Genomic DNA, 19,851 nt, shown 5'->3' on the forward strand with positions numbered 1-19,851 from the left:
CAAGCTCACTTCTACCCCATTCAAGACAACTGCCAAGTCAAGGGAGAGAGATGGGTGCACAACTGTGGACTCCAACACCGAAGGCTAGGTGCTGCCTTGCCCAATTAGGGCCCTTTCCAGCATTTCAGACAATAAATGACCATTTTTACAAGCAGCCATCTCCTGGGCATTGTTTATCGAGTTCTTCAGGTAAAAGTCAGTCACGCTAATCCTGCGCATTTGTGTTACTTTCACATTTGTGGCTGACGTCTGTGGGATGGCGTCCTATTATTCACTGCAGTCTGACCTGTCACTTACTTTGCATGAGCAGCCTGAGAATGTCACTGTACTGGTCAGGGAACTGGTAGAGAAGAAGGTAAGTCCAGTGCTTGCAGAAAAGGTTAAACGGCATCAAAATGTCTTCGTCTGGCTCTAGGCCCCAGGCAGTGAGTGCCAGGTGAACGGACTCCAGAAGCCTGGTGCGCTCGGACAGAGGAGGCTTGGTGGCGTTTAACCATTGCTTCACATGGAACTAAAACGGAACAGACACAAGAAGCAATTTTATTGACACTAGAAAGTTAACGGAAGTAGACTAAAGTCTGTACGATTTAATTTAAAAATCAAAGATTACCTAGCATTTAGATTTTCATAAAGACTTAAGCAAACTGAAGTTTATACACAAACACCTAAAAGAATCTGGGCAGTTCAATGATTGATGGGTGCTGCTATGCCTCCATCTCTAAAGCCTGCAAAGGCAGAGTTTTCTCAGCTCCGCATGCTTTTTTGCAATTTAAAAAGCTTTTGGGGCCCTGGGTGGTTTGGCTCAGTGGATAGAGAGTTGGCCTGTGGACTGAAGGGTCCTGGGTTCAATTCCAGTCAAGGGCACATGCCCGGGTTGTGGACTAGATCCCCAGTGGGGGGCATGCAGGGGGCAGCCAATCAATGATTCTCTCTCATTGATGTTTCTATCTCTCTCTCCCTCTCCCTTCCTCTGTTAAGTCAATTTAAAAAAATATTTAAAATAAAAGCTTGTGGGTAAGTTTTCCCTATAAGGATTCATAGTTCTCTTTCACTGGTCACAGTGCTGCAAACAAGCAGCGCTTAATGGAACTGTCTCCCTCGAACGGCCATGCTTCTGAATCTGCATCAGTTAGCTACCTCAGTTAATAAAAATTCAGGGTGCTGAGGTCACCTTCCACAATCCCACACTATACCACATGTTTTCTCCCATTACAACTGAGATCAGTCCTAGACCCTAAAAAATCACCAGGTTTTATGACTCACAGATGTCAGAGAAATACAATTGAAGACAAAATAGCTGAGGCTCTAAATTTCCCAACTCGTTAAGTAAATGCATTGCCTGGGTCTGAGTTAAATAACATCCTATTTGGAATGATGACAAACGCAATTTGCTTAGATCTGGCTTGTTCTAAATATAAGAGACTTGGATACAGTACAACCCATTTATCAAACACAATTTAGGCATTAATTCAGGATAAATTCAAAAGAAGGATGTACTAAATTACTATAATGAATATTTCAAAACTGTACTAAGTTTTTAAAAGAGAGTTTGGGAGCTAGGTCCTTTTCTAGTGAAATTAGACTGTCCCACACAATACAAATGACACCCCAAAAGAGGAAGCTGTGGAATTGGGCTGCTTAAAGACCACACCAAATTGGAAAAGGCCTGTGAGCCTACAGTCCACCTGGAAGCAGGACTCTGGAAGGCCTTTCATGCCTGTGGAGTGGGAAACACCATAGTTTCTACATTTCAATGATGACATCAGATGGGATCACATCTCACCTTGGTCAGCAGCATGAAAATCATGTCACTGTTGTCCTCACTCAGGAACCTCACCACTTTCTCGTACAGCTGTATGAACTCCGCGGGCGCAGCATTGGGAGTAAAGAAAGGAGACAGAAGAGAGCAGAGCCTCCTGTTCTTCAGAACGGTCTCCAGCACTCTTCTGCATTCTGATTTAGTGCCACTGATGAACACCTTGAACGAATAAAAGAGGAAAATGCCATCAATTCTCCACTCCCCAACCGTTATTTAAGGAACCAAGTTTTAAGGGGTAGTATACAAGGCAAACAGTTCTTTCTAAATGAAAATATAAAACAATCAAAAGAAACCTAAAATGAACATATCACTTCTGCTGTAGACATTATGAACAATCTGCAATGTACCTACCATGATTACTAAGTACCCAGAGTGACCCTGCATTATGTCAAGAAAACAAAACTTTTAGGTTATAGACTTCAATACTTTTAAAAAAGCTAACTTTTTACAATTAAAGTATAATCAGGAAAACTTCACATTGCTTTAACTTGGTTCTAACGTTTAAGAGTACTAGAATGTATGTGAATATTTAAATAATCTCAGGGTCAGGAAAGTTCTGATAAACTTGACCACAGGCAGCAATAATAAAGGACAAGACTGACAGATTTGAATTGATAACTTCCATAAAACAAAGTGTATAAAATTAAAGAATGATGAAATAGAAAAATTAATTTATAAAGAATTCCAGATACCGGGTTAATAGTCTGAGTTGCTCTTTGAAAAGCAATAAAAAAAGAAACTTTCCAACAGAAAATGTGCAAAGGACAATAACCAGCAAATCACCAAAAAGATATAAATGGCCAAAACATGAAAAATTATGCAACTTAACAAATACTTAAAGAAATATGACTTAAGCCCAGCTGGCGTGGCTCAGTGGTTGAGCTTCAACCTATGAATCTGGTCACAATTCTATTCCTGTCAGGGCACATGCCCAGGCTACAGGCTTGATCCCCAGTAGAGAGCATGCAAGAGGCAACCGATCAATGATTTTCTCTCATCATTGATGTTTCTATCCCTGTCTCCCTTTCCCTTCCTCTCTGAAAGCAATAAAAACATATTTAAAATAAATAAATAAATAAATAAATAAATAAATAAATAAATAAAAGGGCTTCTGAACCTGAAATATAAGTCTGAAGTCACATATCTAATAAGAATACAATAGGGTGTATTTCATTATATCTGAAAAAGGCTAGCAACACAGATTAACCTTACCTGTCCCAAAATTTCAATGCAGGAAGTAAAGAACTGCCTTGTGGGAGGGTGACGTTGAGTCTCATTGCTGACGGAATCCACAACAGTAAAGAAGAGGCTAATGCCAACCTTCTGAACCCCAGGCGTCGGCTGCAACTTATAGGCATTCACTAAGGTTCTGTAGGAAAACAGGTTAAGAAGTGGTCTGCAGTATGAGAATCCAAACTTACTCGGGTTTCTGATACTCTACATTTCTCGGGCAATATTCCTAAGAGTGCTCAAATCCCATACAAATGTCACTTTAGAAATATTTCTTGGTTATCTTCCAACTTGACCCAACATCTTACTTTCAGTACATAAAAATTATTTATGCTTGATCCCCAGTGTGAGGTGTGCAGAATTCAGCTGATCAATGATTCTCCCTCATCACTGGTGTTTCTACCTCTCTCTCCCTTCCTCTCTAAAATCAATAAAAATATATTTTTAAAAAATAAATAAATGGGCATGGCTGTATTCCAATAAAACTTTAGGAAAATAGGTGGCACCCTCGCCGGTTTGACTCAGTGGATAGAGCATTGGCCTGTGGACGGAAGGGTCCAGGGTTCGATTCTGGATTCTCTCTCCCTCTCCTTCCCTCTCTGAAATCAATAAAAATATTTTTTAAAAAAATAAAAATAGGTGGTAGGGCAGATTTGGTCCAAAGGCCATAGTATGCCAATCCCTATGCTAATTTCATTAGTGGATGCCTGGGGGAGTGTAGTAGACTATTACTATCGACAATAGCAAAAGAGTATTTTAAAGTAGAATGTCCTTACAACTTACGTAATCAAGTTTTCTGCATGCACAGCCGCCTCCACAATATTAAGCGGTGGTGGTTTAGTAGCTTCTGCTTGTAACTGCTTCACTTCTTTCCACAAAATATGAAGCTGTTGGCTTACTGCTTCGTTCTTGTGCATACCTTTAAACTAACAAAAATTAAAATGGTCAACAGATATTTTTGCCCCTAATGTTTCTAGAGCGGATATGTTATTACATATATACTGGCATATGATAAAAGATTATTATTACAATTAATATGATAGCTCAAGACTCTTGGTTGAACCTGACAGGGATGGGGGGGAAATGTCAAAAAAATATTCAAGAATCTCCAAATTTTTCATAAGGGGAAATTAGTTTTGACTTGAATTAAGCAGACTTGAATTCATTTTCGCTGGTTCAAAATCTTCTGTAGGATATGCTCTATGTCACTTATGTTTTGATGCCGCAATCCTCATAAAAAGATGACTCAATGTCTTCCTCCACGAGGCCCTCCTCTGTTGATCATCTGTCCACAAAGCCTTAACCCCTCTGCTCTCCCACCCAGCAGCACATACAATTCAACTCGAGACAGAGGCTGCACATCTCACGTGTGCCCAGCATAAACAAAGGAGGACATGGATGCTGTTAATAAAACATTTGCCATTTTGAAAGGGAAAAAAATGGCATATACTTATAAAGCAAACAATACGGGACGTGCCCAAATCAGTTGCATGCCTTGGAAAGAGCAATTGACTAATTCAATGGTTCCTGAAAGCTTATCTTTGATTAAATTTTTATTGTATTTCAGTAAAGATATAAAAAACAAGAAGAATTTAGTAAGCTTCAAAAAACACAACTAAATTTATCTCATTTAAATTTAAAAGACTATCCTTTAAGATTATGTCTTTCCTAGTTGAGGGGCTAACAACCCTTTTTCTAATTAACTGATGGTGACCTATATAATAACTGCTTTGTTTCTGCATTTTTTAATGTTCTTTTTTGGATGTGGATGTTGCAGAAAAGATCCTTGGCCCAGGCTGCAACACAAAGACAGAACCAAGTGGCAGATGTGGAGGACAGGAGGACAGGACATTGAGGAGGAGGCTGGCCAGGCAGATTGGGGTCAAGGGATTGGGCTGAAGGGTGCAGTGCAATGAGACCGGGGAGCAGAAGAGGCCTTTAAAGCAAACTGGGGAACTTGGACTTATTTTGCAGGCACGGTGGAGAATGCTGAAAAGACCAGAACATCTAGGAGGCAAGAGTTTTAAATCCTACATTCTCCTTAGATGGTTTTCCACAATCACCTGGGTGAGCAGTAGGGTCTACATTTTCCTTTATATGCACCTGCCCAAACCCAATCTTCAGCCACCACTATAATGGTTACAGGTATCCTTTGTCTGTGAATAATGTGAACATTTAATTCACAAACTTATTTAATCGAGACTTATTTATGTCAGGGGACATAAATTCCAAATCAAAAGCTCCTGAAGGGCAATGGTCCTATTTTGCTTTACATGCACCCAGCACAGCACAGCTCTGACAATACACTCAACACCTACTTTTTATGATCATAATGACAACTTTCTTCTATAACATGCACCACCATTGTGGTAAAGATCTTTACAAAACTTCTTGTTTCAAAGAAAAACATAGGCTGTTAGTATGGATCAAAAGCCACAAAAGCGACTATCCAATAATATATGTTAACAATAATTACTTTCGTTTTTACTACTAGAGAAATGAAAGATAAAAAATTAAATAACTTCCATTAAACCACTTACTGAACCAATACAAATATTGAATTTCAAAACTTTCAAACAATAGGCCAAAATTTAATAGCTTAAGATGTGATTAGGAATATGATGTGCAGTCAGCTCTTTTGCCCAATATGTCAGCAACTGCAATTAGAGCTGGTCTTTGAGGGCCACAGCGCTGGGCTGGCCTGGAGAGAAACAGACAGAGAGTGAAAGAGAATGTGAGAGAAGGAAGACAGTGAGGATGAAGGAAAGTGGAAAGACTTAAGGACAAGAGAGAAAGAACAGAGGTTCACTTCACTGGGAAATGTAGAGACGAGACCAAGTCCATTTCATAACTTGAACTTTAAAACCTCCATCCATGTCGTAGAAACTACTAATACTGAAGAATAAAAGAAAACCAACTAGTGTAGGAAAGTTTTGCCACTTTCCCAAAATGCTCATTATTTCCTAGTCTACTTATTTTGTTTACTGTTCCCACCACTGTTGAAAGTTTTCTTCCTAGAATGGGGGTGAGAGAGACTGAATGACCACCAGCTCATAATTACAAGAAGTCGTAGACAATAGAACAAAGCAGCCTGATGGAAGCCCCTCCTGAGTCACTTGAAGTAGACAAAGAAATTTAAAAGTAGGACACAGCTGGTCCTCCAGTAAGCTTTCACAATAAGCTGAGGCCCTCGGTGGGTCTTTTCCATCTTTCATTTCTAGGAATGAACAAATTTTTCACATGACAATAAATCAATTCTGAGTCCTGCAAACATGCCCCACAATAACAAAGTACAACACAAGGAACCCTATTATAAATCACCCCATGTCCTCAGGGAATGTCACTGAATTATTAGGCTTCTATTAGGAGAAGCAACCACAGAAGAAGCACGTCTCAATTCCCATAAAATATATTTGGCTTTTGTATACCCCCAACAAGCTATACATAGTTCAAACACTTGCAGATGGCTGGAAATTTCCAAGGCGTTCCCTCCCAGAAAAGTTTTATCAAGCAATAAAATATTTTCATGATATAATTTGAAATCTTCATAAATGAGCATTAAAATTATATTAAAACATTTATGTTTTTTAATTTTAAAATTTATATTTTAAATATGAAATCATTTTCCATGAAGCTGATTTTAAAAAATGATCCGATCCATGAATTCTCTAATCAATGATCACATTCCAGATTGAATTTCCTAACTTTAGATGCATACAAATATGTTACTTTGCCAGAAATAACTTTGAAGGTAATGAAAACTACAAAATATAAAAGTTGTTTTTGAGAAGACATTTTAGATAAAACAGTCACCCAAGGAGATAAAGACTACATTAGAGCCCTGGCCAGTGTGGCTCAGTTGATTAGGCATCGTCCCATGCACCAAAAGGTTGCCAGTTCAATTCTCAGTCAGGGCACATGCCTGGGTTGTGGGCTCGATCCCCAGTTAGGGCATGCAGGAGGCAGCAGATTGATGTCTCCCTTTCACGTTAATATTTCTCTCTCTCCCTCTCCCTTCCTCTCTCTCTAAACATCAATGAAAATATATTTTTTAAAAAGAATACATTAGAATACCAGAAGAAAATTTGAAAAAAGAAAAGAAAAAGAATACATTTGGACTGGTAAAAATGGGGATTGGCACACACACAAAGGAGAAATTATTGAAAGACAACCAAGCGTCAGTAAATAAAATGTCCCAATTTCTAAAAGCTAACCAAATAGAAGAGCTATTTTTGTCTAAATGTAGTCAGGCAGTAAGTAGGCCTCTCTTTAAGCATTTCTCCCCCAGCTCAGGGAATCCTGAATTCATGTGCAGAGTGAGGTGAGGTGATTAAGGGGCATGTGCTCTAACCAGACTGCCTGGGACTTCCTGGCTTAGCCACTCACTGGTGTGTCACCTTGGGTATGTAACTTAACCTCTCTATGCCTCTATTTCTTCATCTGGAAATGCAGATAATAAAATTACCCTCTTATTGGGTTGTGGTGAAGATAACAATCAGTTCTGTAAAGTGTTCAGACAGTGGCTGGCATGAAGCAAATGCTATGATATGCTGGCTAAAGCTAAACTTCCATTTGGAAGTCCTTCCAAAGTCACATTCAACTTAATTTTATTTTTCCAATTCAAGAAGGTGACTCTAGAGGTAGTTTAATTTTTATACACATTGTTGCACAACTCCCCATTTGCCTGCTGGCAGGTGCTACCCAGCTGATCTGTCTTCCACAGGTCCCTCCCATGTTTGTCTTCAGTGTCCCCCAACTGTCCACAGCACACAGCCAGCGCTCCCAATGCGCATCCTTTCCAACGTGAACTCCAACCTCCCCACTGTGGATTCCTACCACCACTTCCAACAACAACTTGAAACACACTGACACAGCCAGCCCCTGACCCCTAGATGAAGTCATGCTGACTCCATTCCCACACTGCTTCTTACTGAATCCAAACTATCATTATCAAAATCTTGTAAGGATCAGTTTAAGGCCCCCACTCTCACAATCTCCTCGATGATTCTCCTTTTCTTTGAATTTCTATCTGTTTTATATGACTTGTCAGCACTTATGGAAACAGGTGATTAGCTGTGTGTGTCTTCACTCCCCTAAAAACTGTTACATGTTTTGAGACATGGCTCACCTGCTATATACTTCTTTCAGTCTTTCTCAATGATATGCCAATTAAGGGCTCAATTAAAATTCTCTGAACTACAAAGGAATTTAAACAATCTTACCTGAACTGTTACAACTGCTGCTCCTTGGCATTTCTTACCACTAATGCCTCTACACTCCAAATGCAGTGTGGTCTGTTCTTTTCGATTAACATACTGTTTGGGCATTGTGTCCAACAGCTCACTATCCAGGGCAACTTGCTGACATTCCCGAAGAGCAGCCGTTCTGGGAAAAAAAAAAAAAATCATCAGGAGGTCAAAGAAAGTCTTAGAAAGATTTCATAATAAGTGATAAAGGCTTATAGTTACCCAAGCCTGCATTAGAGCAAGATATAAGGATTCCACAGTAAAAAGGCCAAAGGTGTGTGTGCCAAGACTCACCCAAATTCTCACCCTGGCAGTCATGCTAACCAGAATATTAAGAAACCAAGAAAAAGTGGGACAACTTTTTAGCCAGAAATAAAACTCCACTTAGAATCTGTTATATTAGCAATGCTTTTTAAATGAACCCTTAAATATACAAGAACAAATGAGAATTTCATCCTAATTTAACTATCCTAAAGGGGTGCCCTTACTTGTAAGTATCACTGATTTCTTAGGTATTAGTAACTCAAACTAAATTTTCAAAAATGGAGAAAGTTGCCCTAGCTGGTTTGGCTCAGTGGATAAGAACGTCGGCCTGCAGACTTAAGGGTCCCAGGTTCAATTCCAGTCAAGGGCACATGCCCAGGTTGCAGGCTCATTCCTAGTGAGGGGCATGCAGGAGGCAGCCAATCGATGATTCTCTATCATCATTCATGTTTCTCTCTCCCTTTCCCTTCCTCTCTGAAATCAATAAAAAATATATATATATTTTTTTTAAAATATATTTTATTGATTTTTTACAGAGAGGAAGGGAGAGAGATAGAGAGTTAGAAACATCGATGAGAGAGAAACATCGATCAGCTGCCTCCTGCACATCTCCTACTGGGGATGCGCCCGCAACCCAGGTACATGCCCTTGACCGGAATCGAACCTGGGACCTTTCAGTCCGCAGGCCGACGCTCTATCCACTGAGCCAAACCGGTTTTGGCAAAAAAATATATATTTTTTTAAATGGAGAAAGTTAATTCTTACATGGTGTCAATACTATTCTAAATGTAGTTAAGATTACTTTCTCGTGCAGGCCAGTATGTGTGTGCATATGTAGATGAGTTGTGTGCACATGCAAATACATAACTGGACCAAAAACAGCAAAGGAAACAAAGGCCAATAAGAGATTGATTCCCAGGGGCAGGAGCGGTGTGGAGTGGGTCAATGAGGGGAAAGGAGGCATCTGTAATACTTTCAACAATAAAGATAAATTTTTAAAAAAGGAGAGGTTGATTCCTGTGGGATTTGCCAAATAGACTCATTTACTTTATAAAATAGACTTGCTACACACACGCTCCTTCTCACAAGATGGCAAGCTAGAACCTTAAAGAGTTGATCATTCTGTCTCTCTCGTGAACACAGAACACTAAATGCCTTTCCCGCACATCGATCAATGCCTGTGCCGATTTTTAAGAGTATGGAGAGTGAGAGAACAAAGCGATGACAAAAGAAAGTAAATCTCAATTCATCCCCTTTAAACACAACCTTTCCATTATCAGAAGGTTCCTCAGGAGAAGCATAGGAAACACTTAGCTGGCACTGCTGACACTCAGAAATGCCACCACAGGAAACATGTACAAATTTATAGTCCATGAAAGCACCACATAATTTCCATGGGAAATTAAAAGACTTGTCACAACTTGGTTAACTAAAGTAACCGTCTGGGTCCGTCTCCACCCATTACCCGCCTGGCCCGAACGCTAATGAGGACCCTTCCAGGTGCTAAGTCACCCAGCTGTCAAGGCAGCAAGCAGGGAGGCGTGACCCCGGGGTCTCCTGGGCTTACCTGGCCTGCTGTCGCAACAGATTCAGGTCTGTGCGCACCAGCTGGGTGGTGTCCTTCTGACTCAGGAGCACATCAGAGGAAATAACCGGCACAGGAGGCCTCACTGGGTGCAGAGCAAGGGGAGGCTGGGGAGCGTCATGCTTCCGCAAGTTACTTAAGACCCTCTCTTTAGCTGAAAGAAAATAAAGTTATATTTACTGAGTAATGGCTACAACTAGTTAATAACTTACTAAGAGGGTGCAAAGCCCTGGCCTGCTACCATCATAATAGATACTTCAGAGGCCTAAATCTTTTATCATTTATAAGCTCTGAGGGAGCACCCACACAGGCCTACTAATACTCTCCCAGGAGCTGGGAGATCAAGAGCACCGGGTGTGATTGAATAGAATTCCTAACTCAAAAAGTCTTAATGATAGTTAAAGAGTTAAAGCTCACAATCTTAAATTGTTACCCTCGATAGCCTTGCATGATGCACTAAGGTGTTTGGACTTATGCTAGACAAAGGGGATCTAGTGGCCCTAGCTGGTATGGCTCAGTGGATAAAGTGTTGGCCTGCAGATTGAAGGGTCCCAGATTCAATTCTGGTCAAGGGCACATGCCCGGGTTGCGTGCTCGATCCCCATTGTGGGGCAAACAGGGGGCAGGTAGCTGATCAATAATTCTCTCTCATTATTGATGTTTCTGTCTCTCCCTCTCCCTTCCTCTCTGAAATTAAATTAAAAATAAATTTAAAAAAAAAAAACACAAAAAACAACAAAGGGGATCTAGTGAACAGCTCTAAGTAAGCTTGAGAAAGATGGTAGCTACCATCAGACAATGGATTGGGGGGATGGGGCAGGTAGCCCAGTTAAAAGTTTAATGCAATCACCCAGATAACTTCATAGGAATGGGAGAAAAAGAAATGAGCATCATGGAATACAGCTAAGTGAAAAATCTTAAATAGGCCAAGGTTTAGACAAGAGGGCTGAAAGTAGTCGAGTTAAAATGAGTAAGAACATGGGCACAAACTCCTACAGAACTTATGTTTACATAGTCATATAGTCATTCATTCATTCACTTACTATTCATTCACTCAACAAATAATCTATGGAGCCCAAATAAGAAATAAGGTGGCATATAAGAAAAATAAAGGTAAATCTGTACTGTTAACCTTGCAGTAAATTGCACATGTTCTCATATTGCTGAGTCCAAGTTAAATGTTTACATTTCTACACCTACTACACAGCTGAAGACAACACAGTAGGTATCCAATATATCCTACCTTCCCTCCCTCTCTCTTTACTACACTACACACATACCAGAGTGCAGGCAGGAACTGAAGAACATGAAGAAAAGCTGCCACATCACTGTTTCTTTTCCATAGTAAGATAACAGGGGATGAGAGGTCATGGGAGTGTCAAGTCAACAAGTACTTAAGGGACTACTATGAATTTCTGATTTCATTCCAAATGTAGCATTCAATAGTTTTTCTATTCTTGTTAAGAAAAACTAAGTTTAATAGATGTGACTTTACTTGGCATAAGAAGACTTGTACTATTTGTACCCCAAACAGATGGAATTTAACATTCCAAACAGGTCAAGTACAGGATCGTCCCTTATAGCCGGGGTTTTTCCACTAGAACTACCACTCCCTACACAGAACGTAACGAAGTTGGATATTCATCACTGGATAAGACTGCTGAGTATGTTCAGGTTTCTTTCCAGCAACATTTTAGGACATGACTCTAAAGAAAACTGGAAGCTCTTTTTCAAAATCAGTATCACTTATCATAAAAACAAGAAAAGAAAAATCAAGGATATTTTAAGTGCAAAATAAAAGACAGGCAAAAATAAATTCAGAGCATTTTTAACTATAATCACCACTCTGGACCAAAAGTGACTAAATCTATAATTCTATTATATGCCCTACATTTAAAACTGGTCCAAGCCATGTGCACACTAACCACCTTTTTTACCTCTCAGGTTCACTATCTGCTCAGTGGGGATAAACCTCATAGGGTTGTTGGGAGGATGGAATTAACGCATATAAAGTATTGGGACAGAGCCTGGAACAAACTGAAGGCTGAACAAATTGCTCATTTTACTCCAGAGAAAACAATCCGCCTTTGGGGCGGTGTGAAGGCCATGTGAAAGCATTACAGATGGGAGGACATTAACAGAGCAGTATCCACCAGCTTCCAGACCTACAAACATATTTCTTTTTCTCCTTAACAGACTTTAAAGAATAGAAAATGAGACTAAATGTGGCTGGGTTGAGGGCAACTTTTAGACCTTCCCCTATATACTTTTCTATACTGTTTAATTTTTTTAATGAACACATATAACTTTTATAGTTGTGGTGAAAAACTATTATTATTTCAGGGGAAAAGTGGGGAGAAAGATGTTGGAGGGCCGAAACCGGTTTGGCTCAGTGGATAGAGCGTCGGCCTGCGGACTGAAGGGTCCCGGGTTCGATTCCGGTCAAGGGCATGTACCTGGGTTGCAGGCACATCCCCGGTGGGGGATGTGCAGGAGGCGGCTGATCGATGTTTCTCTCTCATCGATGTTTCTGACTTTCTGTCTCTCTCCCTTCCTCTCTGTAAAAAATCAATAAAATATATTTAAAAAAAAAAAAAAAAGATGTTGGAGGGAAAAATTTTAAAGCCTTAGATGAAACTGTCTAGCACCTTCCTTTTACAGATGAGTGGACTAAAGCTTTTTTTCTCTGATCACACAGCTAACTAGTTGGTTAGTGGCAGGGCTGGAACAAGAAGATATTTTTGCCTTTCTCTGAATCACTTCAGTGCTCTATTATACTACATATTACAATATTTTATTCAAAAGTTATGTTCATAATTGTATTATATGCCCTACATTTAAAAAATGTATTCAGTAATTAAAACCAGCAAGTGAACCTAAATATTGTTTTATGTTATTTTTGTTGTAAGATATGTCATTAACTTTCCAGGTTAAATGAGTTTTTGTGGCCTGGCATAGAAAACTGACAATTTATAAAACTGTTTCTTTAGAAAAATGCACTGTGAGAAAACAACCAACTCAGAAACTTTAGGAATATAATCCATGTGTATTGTATGGTAAGAGTTCCAGATACAAAGAAAAGTTTATAAACTTTTACTTCTGAACTGTAAAATTGCAAATCCAAAATAATGAAATGTAAAGTTGCACTTTACACATTGATGTCAATTAAAATGTCTTTTTAAAGTCACTTTTCAGTCTCCTTTTCAGGTAGGTAGAATCATGTGTCTCAATGTGAGCCAATGAGCTATAATTGGATAGTCTGTACGCAGCTTCTCAAAAGAGTCCTTAAAGAAGGAGTTTCCCCTTCCTGTTGGGTAAAACATGAATGTGACCATAATCTGAACCTTGGACCATAAGTGGATGTCATGTGTGAAAACAGTGCGGCAGCCACATAGGAGGAGCAGGGGTCCTTGAAGGCTTATAGGTCATGAAGCTACATACCATTCTGAAAGGCCTGCATCCAGACTCCTTTTACATGAGAAAAATCAAATTAAATCTCTATCTTATTAAAAAAAAAAAAATCTCTATCTTATTTAAGCCATTACTATTTTTGAATTTTCTCTCACTCACAGCCTAACCTAATCCTAAGTGGTAGACAAGTTAACTATGAACTCCTTAAAAAATCAATGCTTACTATAGGAATACGCTATTGTACACCTTAACCCTCAAAGGCTCTGATTCACTCATCCATTCCATCCTTCATGCAAAGGGGCTGATGCTTGTATGACTCACCCAAAAAAGGATCAGTGAAGTCTAGCTGAACTGACAAACTGCAGGATGTGGAATGGGACTCAAGTCTGGCCTGCGTCCACAGACCAATGGTTTCTTGAAACTCGTAATGTATGCGCTCCATGTTCAGATATTCCATCCACAAATCCTAGAATGAAAACATAGAACCTTAACTTTCCCAGATACATTCACATATAAACCTATATATTTAACTATAAAGTGAACCAATAAGTTTGGTCTATTCCAAGTTCTCCAGCATTAGGAAGAATCGCATTTAAAACTGACACTCTAACAATCTTAGCAAGAATCTCAAAACTTTTTTGATATTTACCATTGATCAGAAAAACTAATTTTATAGTCCCACTAAATGTATATTTATAAATTATACATACATATTACTGAGCTAAGAAATTATAAGACATAGGTAAATAACAGAAATTGTACAGAGATAAATTTAAATATATTGAAAATAATTGAATCTGGATTAGCTCAAACCCTATGTCCCATGAACAATTTACAAGGAACAGAAAAACATATTAAACTTCACCACAAAGATGCAGTAAACAAATGTAGATTGTGGGGAAACTCTATGGACAAACTACCCAGTTTCTTCAACAAATAAATTGCAAGGGAGAAAAGGACTAAGGGGAGGACCTACAGATTAAAAGAAACTGTACAAATACAGCACAACAAAACTTTTACGACATTTATGAGACAATGAGAAATTTGAACACTGATTGGATGCTTGATTTTAATAACCTATTATTGTTTTTCTAATGTAAATGCTATTGGATTATGTTATCTTTTAATCTTCATCTTTTTTTTTTCCTATCATCAAAAAGGATTCAGGGAAAAAGAAAGTGCATGCAAGCATGATAAGCCATGTGCATTTTTAATCCTCATCTTTTAATATCTTTATTTATCAAGTGCTTTCTAGGATTAGCTACAAGATAACATGGTGGAGGGGTACGGGTGAACTACAGATGAAACTACACACATGGTACACAAAGTGGGGAGGGGGAGAATGGGCATGTCTATTATATACTACTAGAGGCCCGGTGCACAAAATTCATGCGGGGGGGGGGGGGGGGGGGAAGGGGTGCGGGTTCCCTCAGCCCAGACTGCACCCTCTCCAATCGGACATCCCCCTCGCAATGTGGGGCCGCTGGCTCCTAACCGCTCACCTGCCTGCCTGCCTGATCGCCTCTAACCCCTCTGCCTGCCTGCCTGATCACCCATAACTGCTCTCCTGCCAGCCTGATTGGCCCCAACTGCTCTCCCCGGCCAGCCTGATTGCCCCTAACTGCTCTCCCCTGCCTGCCTGATCACCCCTAACTGCCCCCTTGCCAACCTAGTCACCCCCAATTGACCCCCTGCCAGCCTGATCACCCTAACGGCCTCTGCCTCAGCCCCCACCACCATGGCTTTGTCTGGAAGGAAGTCGGAGGTCTGGAAGATGGCCAGTCGACCTGGTCTAATTAGCATATTATCCTTCTATTAGTATAGATAGATTATATAGGATAGGATTGCTTAAATGGAGGGGGAGCCTTTTTCAGCAGGAGGAGATGCTCTTTGCAGACAAAAATACATAATCCCTATATCTGGACTGATAGCCAGCCATATGCACTATACTGCCAAATCAATCATTAAAAAATTGAACTGCTTTCTTACATCTTACACCAAACAGCTATTGCCCTTAAAACCCGCCTCAGCCCCCACCTTAGGTTCTGCCTTCAAAGTTCACCCAGATTAGGTTCTGATTGATTGGCTCCTATGGCAGTCAGCGTCAAAAGCTCTGCCTCCTAGGCAGCCATTGGCTCCTCAGAGTTCACCTAGACTTGGTTCTGACTGGTCGGTTTCTATGCCAGTCAGCATCAAAAGCTCTGCCTCCTAGGCAGCCATTGGCTCTTCTGGGAAATCCTCTGCAGCAGCTGCTGATCAGGCCCTGCCTCTCTCCCTCTCTCCCTGGGGCTTGCCAGCAGCCACAGCAGCTGCTAATCAGGCCCTGCCTCTCTCTCCAAGCCTCTATCTGGGCCTGATCCACAGCTGCCATGCCTGCCTGGCCCCGCCCATCCCCCACCACCCCACCCACCTGCCCACCTGCCCTCCTGCCAGCCTTCCTGTGATAGGAGCCTGTGAGCTGTGGGGGAGGGACTGAGAGGTGCTCCATGTACTTCCTGGTGACTGGTCATCCTTCTGGTCTTTTATTTTAGGTCCTGACGGCCCTAGGCTATTATTAGTATAGATTCTATTTCCTGTACAATTGAATCTTTTCATAGTAAAAGATGAAATAAAAAATTAGAAAAAATAGAACTTCCAGCATTCTTTTCCCACACTCCAGTGAGCTGTCTTGCATATTTTTTTTTGTCTTGCACATTCTTGTATTTCTCTATGTACTTCACTTTGGGGATCACTACAAATTAGAATGGCGGACTCACTTTAATGAGAAAAAAGAGTCAACCATCACTGAACACTAAAAACTACTTCAAATAGTAATAGTAGATGATCAGTTATAGACTATGGTTTTGTGCACCATAATTCCCTTTTTTTTTTCCTTATTTTAAGTGGTCTAAAGGATCCTTCTGAGCCTGAAAATGTCCCTGGCTTCAAATTAGCACACTGCCATTAAGTCCTAAGTCATTATTTCCAAACTAACCATGGCACAAGGCACTCCAGACTCAGAGAAGGAGCTTCCAAGTCATCCTGATCCCAGGATGGTTCCTAAATGCACCCGACTGTTCAAGGGCCATGCCAGGCCCTCCTGCTGTGCATACACATAAACATCTCCTTTAAGTGGGGCCACTGTTACCTTCTCTGCCTCTGTGCTAAGTAACTGCTGACAGAGGCCAACAATTAGAGAAGATTCCTGAGAATCAGTGATGGATTAAGCAGAGATGCCTCAGAAAACACAAAAGGACAGAAAAACCTAGAACTTGGATTACAGATAAAAAATAGGAGCTATAGTCCTAGCTGGTTTGGCTCAGTGGCTAGAGCATTGGCCTGCAGACTAAAGGGTCCCGGGTTCGATTCCAGTCAAGGGCACATGCCTGGTCTGTGGGCTCCATCCCCAGCAGGGAGCATGCAGGAGACAGCCGATCAATGATTCTCTCTCATCATTGATATTTCTATCTCCCTCTCAATAAAAATATATTTTTTAAAAATAGGAGCTATAAAAGCAAAGGGCAAGCAGACTTAAGAAAAACAAAGCAATTAACTCAGTAGATGCTGGAGAGCCAAGATAAATATCAAAGAACCAAAAGAGCTATGATTAATTTTTTACAACACCAAGTACCTTCACGTTAAGGCCTTGGTGTGAGGCATGTAAAGAAGAAATGGGTATGGAACTTCACTCAGGATTTCACGACACTAAGATCACATTTATTTTCCCTATTTCAGGTCTCAACTCAAAGATCACCACTCCTGCCCCAGTCTGAACTGGGTGCTGCTCCTGTGTCCCCACAGCACCCTGTACATTCTACTCCCACAATCTTTCTCACCAGATGTAATCATTGTTTAGTCCCTCATTTGACAGTAAGCTCCTTGAAGGCAGGGACTGTGCCAGGTCTCTTTTTGTATATTTGACATTTGATATCTGATACCTTAAAACCACTAAATAAATACTCATGGAAGAAAGAGAAGGAAAAAAGAAAAATGAAGGGAGGAAAGAAAGAGAGAGAAAAAGGAAGAAGGAAAGCAATCAAAGACACCTACTAGAAATGAAATACTACATATAATATGGAAGCAGATAAGTTTAAAAATCCAAATTAAAGTCTCTCAAGTCTTAGAGGTTCCTAAATCCCATCCCAGTGTCAAGGTAAATGCCCACCAGAGTTCAGCACCTAGAAAAATGGAACTGGAATAGGAGAAATGTGTACACACACACACACACACACACACACACACAGAAGGTAAGAGAAAACTTAAAAGTTTTGGCCGGAAAAAGGACCACAGACATCTCTGGGTTCTAGGGAGAGAACAGCTTAGAATATGTAAAGACGAGAACTGAGTACTTCCAGAAGGGCAACCAAAACTGTGACACCTGCGAGTCATCCCCAAAGCCACATAAAGGTGAGCTCCCATCTATTCCACATAACTTCATATATAATGTATGAATCCGAACAAATTCTCACACGGTGCTTTTTATGGGAGTGGAGATGACAGCTAAAAGTGTTTGGCTTCCAACAATTTAAATTAAGAAAGTATACAAGCAGTTCGAGGAAGGCTATGTTTATGAGATGGTAGAAAGTCCTAGACTGAGTTTTAGGCATTCAGGTGAGGTCATGGTGGGGCCGGAAATTCAAGAGGGACTATCCCTTTAATACAACAATCACTAGTATACTGACAAAATCCACAAAAACAATGACCATTCGAGCATGTGATTTCCATATCTACAAGTGGTTTTACCCTTCGATTATGAATGTGACCAATTCAAAATACAGTCAGAGATGCTAAAAGAGACACAGCCATAGTCTCACCTGCTGATTCTGCATCACTTTGGCTAGCCTGTGAGTGTCATAATGCTTTGGTAGAGTAGGGATATAGGTATCTCCTTTTTGAAAATTCTCATCTTCTAGCCATAATATATATACGTTGAAGAGCCTAAAAGAAAAGAACATAATTATATAAAATATAAAAAGATGTGCACACAGATGAAGTTTCTTACATCTCTAGAAACAATGGCACCACAACATAAAAGTAAAGAAGGCACATGGTACAGAAAATGTTCCCAACAACCATCACTCTCCCATAAAGCTCATGAGCCAGCTGGGGAGAAACAGGTTACAGACAAATAAAATATAATGCAATTATTGCTAAAAGACAAGGTGTGAAGAAAGGACTCTGGGAATTCCATTATTAAATACAGTAAACAGAAAAAAACCTGGAGAGGTGATTTTATCACAAACCTAGGAATGAATTTGGAGCTGCTCTTTCCTGAGCAACCCAGTCAATGAGCCTTAGTGCTTTGAAAAGTTTAAACAACATCCAAATAAATATACCTCCTGTCTTCCTGAGAAACAGTAAAAGCCATTTTCAACTTATGCATTGGCAGCACCTGCCAGCGGTAGGCTCAATGGCATCTCCTGCCACAGGAGTCACAGATAGAACCCACAGCATGTGTGATCCTAGACCAGTGATGGCGAACCTTTTGAGCTCGGCGTGTCAGCATTTTGAAAAACCCTAACTTAACTCTGGTGCCGTGTCACATATAGAAATTTTTTGATATTTGCAACCATAGTAAAACAAAGATTTATATTTTTGATATTTATTTTATATATTTAAATGCCATTTAACAAAGAAAAATCAACCAAACAAATGAGTTCGCGTGTCACCTCTGACATGCGTGTCATCGGTTCGCCATCACTGTCCTAGACCCATTAAGAAGAAATAAAACAAAGCCAAGCTATAAAGAGAAAGAAAAACAATCTGAACTTTCCAGTAAAAACATTTAATAAATTTTAATGATGTTTCCTTTGTTTTTATTTTTTGTTTTAATAAGGAACACAGTCCATTTAGCTAAAATCACTTGTACTTTAAGCAGCTGTTTGCAGCAAAAGGTACCAGAGTAGTCTCCAGCACACGAGTGACTGGGTGAGGAACTGGGCGGAGGTGGCATGACTTGGCTTTGCTCAATGAAGTGGAAAATTACCTCCTTTATCTCTGGAGTGGTCTGTGTAGGAAGAGAGCTGAGACTGGGGTTTGAGCTCTTGCAGGGGAGAGGCTGGTATGGATCTCTCTTCCAGCCTCTGATTCGATTAGATCAGTGGTTCTCAACCTTCCTAATGCCGCGACCCTTTAATGGGGGTCCTCATGTTGTGGTGACCCCCAACCATACAATTATTTTCATTGCTACTTCATAACTGTAATTTTGCTACTGTTAAGAATCGTAATGTAAGTATATGATATGCAGGATGTATTTTCATTGTTACAAATTGAACATAATTAAAGCATAGTGATTAATCACAAAACAATATGTAATT

The 19,851-nt window shown here is 40.1% G+C and overlaps 1 protein-coding gene across 6 annotated transcripts in view; it reads right to left on the reverse strand.

Moving 5' to 3' along the window:
- EPG5 (ectopic P-granules 5 autophagy tethering factor) overlaps window positions 1-19,851 on the reverse strand; it is an 84,238-nt gene that overhangs the window by 22,085 nt on the left and 42,302 nt on the right. For all 6 annotated transcript variants that reach the window (XM_059707206.1, XM_059707207.1, XM_059707205.1 and 3 more), the window contains 8 exons: window positions 18,349-18,472; window positions 13,877-14,021; window positions 10,127-10,298; window positions 8,272-8,434; window positions 3,833-3,975; window positions 3,032-3,188; window positions 1,784-1,978; window positions 298-511 (listed from right to left, as the gene is read on the reverse strand). In XM_059707206.1, the coding sequence (XP_059563189.1) occupies window positions 298-511; window positions 1,784-1,978; window positions 3,032-3,188; window positions 3,833-3,975; window positions 8,272-8,434; window positions 10,127-10,298; window positions 13,877-14,021; window positions 18,349-18,472 (1,313 nt within the window). The remainder of the gene's footprint in view (window positions 1-297; window positions 512-1,783; window positions 1,979-3,031; window positions 3,189-3,832; window positions 3,976-8,271; window positions 8,435-10,126; window positions 10,299-13,876; window positions 14,022-18,348; window positions 18,473-19,851) is intronic.

This window comes from Myotis daubentonii, chromosome 8 (assembly GCF_963259705.1).
Source record: "Myotis daubentonii chromosome 8, mMyoDau2.1, whole genome shotgun sequence".
NCBI lineage: Eukaryota > Metazoa > Chordata > Mammalia > Chiroptera > Vespertilionidae > Myotis > Myotis daubentonii.